This window comes from Aedes aegypti, chromosome 2 (genome assembly GCF_002204515.2).
Source record: "Aedes aegypti strain LVP_AGWG chromosome 2, AaegL5.0 Primary Assembly, whole genome shotgun sequence".
NCBI lineage: Eukaryota > Metazoa > Arthropoda > Insecta > Diptera > Culicidae > Aedes > Aedes aegypti.
Window position 1 is genome coordinate 338,399,376 of NC_035108.1, and position 7,178 is coordinate 338,406,553.

Genomic DNA, 7,178 nt, shown 5'->3' on the forward strand with positions numbered 1-7,178 from the left:
GGGGTCCGGAAATCCCGAAAAACGATGGACGTCATATTTGAATCGTCCCATACCGTGTGTGTCATCTAATCCTTATGATGTATTCGGTGCACTTATTCCTTGTAATGCAATGTAACAAGTGCAGTGAATGAATCGGAATGATCTGATGCGGACGTGTAATTATGTCACACTTTTCTACACCCTGCAAATTGTGTGACCGTCCACCGTACGACGGGGAAGTACGCAATAATTTGTATAATCACGATCATTTATCAATAAATTACTGATTTGTAAGTATCGTGCCGCTGCCTATAAATTTGAAGTTAAAAAATATTCTACTTGAATAATCGTGATTTCAATCAACATCGTCAGTCTTAAACTTTTTTGGCTGAATGGTGTCAAAATGTATATTCTAGAATATAAATTGCTATTTTGATCCTCTCCCACTTCTCTTATACATATGAGTGGAACCATAAATAAAACTGCTTCTTTTCATTTTGGATAAATACAGTTTATACACTAAACGTCATTATCCCGCACTTAATTTCGCAAACATGCACTTAAACCACACTTATGATGTCACGTTTTATAAATTATTTATTGGTAAAGAAAATAAAATGTGAGTTTTAAAATTTTTATTTCACTTTTCAATCATATAAGCTCAAAAATATTCAAAATCTATTATTATTTGCTTGTATCAGTCATATTCGAAAGTTAATATTAAAATGATTATAAATCTTCGAGCTGTTTAGTTAAATAGATAAAAAACCGAATTTAGTAGTATTCTATTTAATTAGACTAGTCGAGTCTAGTACACGACACTGAAGACGGCAGTTGAGGTCGAAATACGCGTATCTGTCAAACTCTAGTGGAATTAAATGCTACTTATTAAAAGCCAAACTTCGAATTTTCAAGTGCACAAGACAGGAGAATCTGACAGCAGTTCGCGTTGAAAATCAATCAAATTACTTTCTTGCTGGAGTGGAGTGCTGTTTGGCTCTCAAGTCTTGTGCTCTTGAAAATTTGAGGTGTGACTTCGTTCTATAATCACCTTAAATGAGGGATTAGTAAAGGTTATATATGAACTTGAAAAGGTATCGAAAATAAGTAGTTTTTAATATGTTTGAGATTTTGATGATATTTATGTAATTATTAACGATATGAATAAAAATACTAATACTAAACTACTTGTTCATCCCAAGAATGATTCAGTATTTATTTATGTATTAAAAAATGTTCGACTGTAATTGAATAAGAATCTAAAGAAGTTGAAAAATCTGTTTTCTAAGTAAAATTAAGGGATAATTCAAAACTCATTTATTAGAGAAAATCAAAATATACTATCACCAAATTTTCTTAAAATACACTTTAAGATATGCTTATTCAAGTAACGGGAAAATTTTGGATTTCACTTGAGCCATTTTGAAATGTTACGCTTGGAAAGGTGGGTGAAAAAACTACAAAAACGCTTATATCTTTTCATATGAAAATTTTAGAGGTATGACGTCTTCAGAGAAAATGTGTATTTTGCTCATATCTAAAACTCTTCAGAACATAGTAGGCCTGAAAAATTGATGTTTTCGTTAGTATTGAAGTAAAACCCGATTTTTGACCATAAAGTTCTAAAGTGACCTATATCTCTTAAACTATCAGATATAGAAAAAAATGATTTTCTACAAAGTTTTCATATTTTCTATAATCTTTAATATTGTAGAACATTTTGTCGCGCTATCTTTTGAAATAAAAAAGTTTGAGAGCGAATTTCGAATGCTATGAAATTTGGCGCTTAGGACACTTTTGCATATAACGCGCCTTGACCAGACAAACAAATGTTCAGAAGACACCAAAACCCTATCTCTTATATTTTTCAAGTTATTAATTTATTTCACTTAAGTTCCTTCCGTGGACCAATGTGCATTGTCACCCCTATCGACGGTAGTATTTCTTACAGGGGATCTATCATAAATACATCCAGAAGTTCTCCCTCCGATTTCCGCAGGAAGTTTCAAATGGAAGTTTTTACTATTTTAACTTTTGGGATTCATTCAGGAGTTTTCCAAGATATCATTTGAGGAACTCCTACGAAGATTCATCAATGGCTTCAGCGGTGTGGTGCAGGTGTTTTTTTTTAGAGATTTTTGCGACATGTTATTCTATCTGAATTTTTTATAGTCAAATTAAAAAGGGTTAGTACATGGGCTTCTCTAAGATTTTTTATTGATATTCATAAAAAAATAAAGCGATTTTGCTTAACTTCTCACAGTTTTTGAAGAGATTGCTCCGGTCTCTCAACAGGAATTCTTCAAGGGATTGTTTCTAGAAATTTTCTTAAAAATCATCCTGTTATTCAATTGTTTTCTTGATTTCACTCCATAAATTCCTTCAAATTTACCCTTCAGAATGTTCCGCGATTTCTTCAGAAGTTTCTCCAGAGATTCATATAGAAAATTCACACGAAGGTCCTCCAACAATTCAAGATTTTTTTTTTGTAAAAATATTTCCAAAAACTCTTCCAAAAAACTCTTCAGTGATTCTTTCAATAATTCGTCTTAGTATATCTCCATATATTTTAACTTGCCCCCCCCCCCCTTTTCTTTCACACTTTAATCGATTGGATCATTCCTCTGGAATAAGCGCAAGGCAATAAAAAAGTTTGCTTGCAAGCGAACGGCCAAGGTACAAACTACTCGGTCAGACACTTAGAAGTAAGCCATTTATGAGCTCGCGAAGGCGACGAATTTGATTTAGGAAACTATGATCTTTACTTTTACTAATATGCCTTGGCTTAGGAAATGACTAACGTATTTGGCGAGGATAGTTATTTCAATATATGATGTTGAATATGATTTTCAATGCATTTTAAAACACAGATCAAAATGTGTGAATAAAGACTAAATATCAATATCCCAAATTTATTAAGTTGCTTGTTGTGGAAAAGGAGATTTTATTTCAAAATTTATGTGATATGTATTTTGGATAGGACACATTTTTTTTAATTGTTCAGCTAATATAAAATTTTATTGAATAATTAACATCACATTCCAACAATAAACAAACTCTCACTTAGAAGCCCCATCCGAAGAATCCAGCAACCAGTTCGAAGAACTTGTCAACATCGACTCCATGATCACGCAGCTTCTGGACCAAAGCTTGAGCTTCCTTGGAGTTCTGTGGATTGAAAAGGGGTTTTTAGTCCACATTAGTCATAAAATCAACTATCAATCCAAACCTGGTAGAAATCGACCAACTTCTGGAAATCAGTGCTAGACAGTTTGTCGAAGAATGCTTTGAATTCCGGACTGGTCTTCAGCTTCTCCTCAAAGAGAGCCTTCAGTTCCTTCAGGGGCAGCAGAGCAAGAGCCTCATCAACGAATCCGCTCAATCCTCCGGCTTTCACTGAAATACACAAAATGTCAATTCTCAAGCATCAAACCTCAACACCATTAATCATACAGCTCTTAACTCCTTTCGTCGGCTTGACGTGATTCAGTCCCAGGAAATCGGCAACCTGATTCAGCAGCTCATAAACCTCCAGACCAGCATCCTCCAAGTAGTTCAGCACGTCCTTAACCTCGTTCAGGGCAAACAGCTGATCCCAAACGGCGGCGAATTCCTTACCCTGCAGATAGGCAAACGCTTCCTGGAATTCCTTGTCAGTGGTGAAGTAGCGTACGACCAGATCGGTGAGTTTGTCCACCGGCAGCAGGTTGACGAAATCTTGGAAGTCATCCTTGAGGCTTCTGGATGGTGCTTTAGCAGGGATGTAGGAAGCGGTTGCGATTGCTACCAGGGCGGTGAGAACGAAAACGACCTTCATAGTGGAATGGATGCGGTTCGGTGAGTGCTGATTCAGGTTGGTTCAAAGTGAAACTGATGATTGAGCTATCGATTGAGCTATCGATTGATGGCAGTATTTATAGTGCACTGATACTCATTGACGTTCATTTGTTTCAACAAGCACTTGAGACGATTAGGTGTCAGTTCTTAATAATAATTTGAGAGTAGCTGGGAAGTTTGACCTTAACAGCTGTTTATTATAAGAGATGACCCTTATCTTTGAAAGGAAATGAAATAGACATATATGAATACAATGATTTGTATAAATATTTAATGCATTTTGGGACAAATGTTTGAAAGACCAAAGCTAGAAAAATAAAACGTCGAAACCACAACAGCTCGAAAAATATTTTCTACAATCCTTTATAACAGTAGGTTACATGATTCTCATAAGTGTTTATTTGTCAGTGGAATTTCGATGATTCGACGCTGAATATGATTTTGAAAGTAGCTTTGTAATCAACAACAATCCATTTTTGATTTTGAGTATAATTTATACTATCAGTTTTGCTTTATCATTTCTAAAAAAAAAATCTGAAATATTTCTTTAGACGGTCAACAATTGGGTTGTTTAGTGATAAAAAATTCGCAGTTTTTCGTAGCTTGATCGAAAGAGCACAGTTTTCCAAGTGTAACACGATTTTATTGCGCTTTAATATCTTAATTTTGATGAAGTAAATGATTAAAATAGATTTAATTCCGTCGACTCAATGACATTTCCATTTACATAATGACAGTTCGTCCCGGAGTAAAATTTGCCGAGAGGTGATTCAAACGCGATTTCCATACGAAATTCAAACGTGTTTTAAAAATAGTTCCAGGGCACGGAAAATTATGAAACTTTGGATTCTGGCTCAGTTTTTAACGTAGAATCAGAATATGTAAAAAACAGGATACCCCTAAACAAGCCAATTATTATCTCCTAGTATTTACTTATGAGCTCTTTCAGGAATTTCTTTAAAATTACTTCCAAATTTCCCTTCAAGCTTCGTCCCAAAAATTTCTCTCTAGATTCCCTGAGTGATCTAGATATTCTTCTAATATTTTGTCCCTATTCATGGCGTTGCCTCTCCGTTTTTTACATAGGCTGCTTCTCCGTTTAGTGATCTATGAAAACTTCCTCAGTTGCTTTGTCACAGCTACAATTTTTCCGACCATGTTTCGTCTGATAGGCATGATAATAATCAATGCCTAAAAGGAAATTTATGTTTCGAAAAGCTTTGAAGTCACGGACATTACCACTATCCCCTACCAAAAATAAAATTTTTCTGGAATTGCTTTGAGAATTGATCATAGTTCTGGTTTCGAGTAGTGATGATGAATGTCAAAATTGTTATCCTTCCACACCAACTGAGATCTTAGATCCTTTTGGGATTAATAGATCGGACATTTCCGGGACTCAATTAAAATTAGACCACGAAGAACTTCCAACGCTGATTAGATTAAGTTAACGCATCAAACGAAGACTACACTGCCGATAAACTCCAGCAGTTTACACACTATATGAAACCTCGTATTTTCAAAAATTATCCTAGACCATAAATAAGCTAAATATGATGAGACATTAACCTTTCCTTTTCGTTATCAAGTATCACTTATTCAGCTACTTCTTCCCGTCCCCGAGCTCAAGTGCTTGTTGAAAACATTGAGCACTTGTATCATAGCACTATAAATACTACCATCAATCGACAGCTCAATCATCAGTTTAGTTTTCAACCAACCTGAATCAGCACTCACTGAACCGCATTCGATCCACTATGAAGGCCGTTTTCGTTCTCACCGCCCTGGTGGCAATCGCTACCGCTTCCTACATCCCTGTTGAAGCGTCACCCAAAAGCCTCAAGGATGACTTCCAAGATTTCGTCAACCTACTGCCGGTGGACAAACTCACCGATCTGGTCGTACGCTACTTCACCACTGACAAGGAATTCCAGGAAGCGTTTGCCTATCTGCACGGTAAGGAGTTCGCCGCCGTTTGGGATCAGCTGTTCGCCCTGAAGGAAGTCAAGGACGTGCTGAACTACTTGGAGGATGCTGGTCTGGAGGTTTATGAGCTGCTGAATCAGGTTGCCGATTTCTTGGGACTGAATCACGTCAAGCCGGTGCAAGATGTTAAGAGCTGTAAGATAATTGGTGTTGAGGTTTGATGCTTGAGAATTGACATTTGTATGTATTCCAGTGAAAACCGGAGGATTGAGCGGATTCGTCGATGAGGCTCTTGCTCTGCTGCCCCTGAAGGAACTGAAGGCTCTCTTTGAGGAGAAGCTGAAAACCAGCCCAGAATTCAAGGCGTTCTTCGACAAGCTATCTAGCACTGATTTCCAGAAGTTGGTCGACTTCTACCAGGTTTGGATTGATAGTTGATTTTATGATTTATGTGTACTGACATATTCTTTTCAATTAACAGAACTCCAAGGAAGCTCAAGCTTTGGTCCAGAAGCTGCGTGATCATGGAGTCGATGTTGACAAGTTCTTCGAGCTGGTCGCTGGATTCTTCGGATGGGGATACTAAAAACCTGTTATAAAAGAAAAAAAATCAATACATTGTGACATTGCTCCTTTGTATAATTTTCTAATAAATTGATTCACTTCGAATTTGTTTGCATATATTCCAATTTGTTTATAGCAGATTATGTGATAAAATGGTTATCTATCAAATTCTATTGGACTGCTATTCTTCTTCATTTTTCTGGAACAACGTCTCACCCGAGTAAGAAGCTGCTTCTCAGATAAATGTACTTTTGAGCATCTACACAGTCATAAACTGAGAGTTTTCTTTGCCAGTTTGCCGTTTTTACATGTGTATATCGCGTTCACCGCTATGGCTATGTGGGCTTTTTTAGAATCTCATACCTTAAATCAAATATCCAAATTGTAATTATAGAGTAATTCTGAGTTCATCTGTTCACCAGTTTCGTTTTACACCCTTCATTACAGTCGTTTCGGCTACATACTGGCGTTGATCTAGAGTTAAAAGTTGAAACAGTGTTTCCTATTCATTTCTAGCCGAAGGCAATTTTTTACCAAGAATCAAATTTCCAGGCGCACCCTCAGACGAAACACAATTATTTGCTCAAGTGTGTGTACGACGTCAATATAATAAAAATAATTCGTCACCGATTGCAGTGAAGAGCTAATGATAGAAGTGTGCACTTTCCAGAGCAATGTAAATTTATCTGTTTCTCTGAGTCGCAGCGCGTGCTTTCACGGCAATAACACCCTCCTGGATGCAGAGGTTTCCAAACATTGATTCATTAGTTCCTTAGCTTAGCTTAGCTTAGACTGACTACACATATCAATGGTTCCTATTCCGTGATTGACCGAAGTCAGTGAAGATGCACTACGAATCAACTAGAAGTTTG

General features: G+C 36.5%; 2 protein-coding genes across 3 annotated transcripts; one reads left to right on the plus strand and one right to left on the minus strand.

The window, feature by feature from the left end:
- Positions 1-3,041: 3,041 nt before the first annotated feature.
- Positions 3,042-3,870, minus strand: LOC5577276 (protein G12). Of its 2 annotated transcripts, none has more exons than XM_001656327.2 (3): positions 3,433-3,870; positions 3,209-3,369; positions 3,042-3,147 (listed from the first exon to the last, which is right to left on the minus strand). In XM_001656327.2, exons 1-3 carry the CDS (start codon positions 3,794-3,796, stop codon positions 3,043-3,045), a joined length of 630 nt encoding a protein of 209 aa, XP_001656377.1. In that variant the 5' UTR covers positions 3,797-3,870; the 3' UTR covers position 3,042. The 2 variants fall into 2 exon arrangements, with proteins under 2 accessions (XP_001656377.1, XP_021701763.1); XM_021846071.1 differs by having other exon boundaries at positions 3,209-3,375.
- A 1,635-nt stretch (positions 3,871-5,505) lies between these two features.
- On the plus strand, positions 5,506-6,425 carry LOC5577275 (protein G12). The gene is made up of 3 exons (XM_001656325.2): positions 5,506-5,937; positions 5,996-6,162; positions 6,224-6,425. The coding sequence occupies exons 1-3, from the start codon at positions 5,574-5,576 to the stop codon at positions 6,326-6,328; spliced, it is 636 nt and encodes a 211-aa protein (XP_001656375.1). The 5' UTR covers positions 5,506-5,573; the 3' UTR covers positions 6,329-6,425.
- Positions 6,426-7,178: the final 753 nt, after the last annotated feature.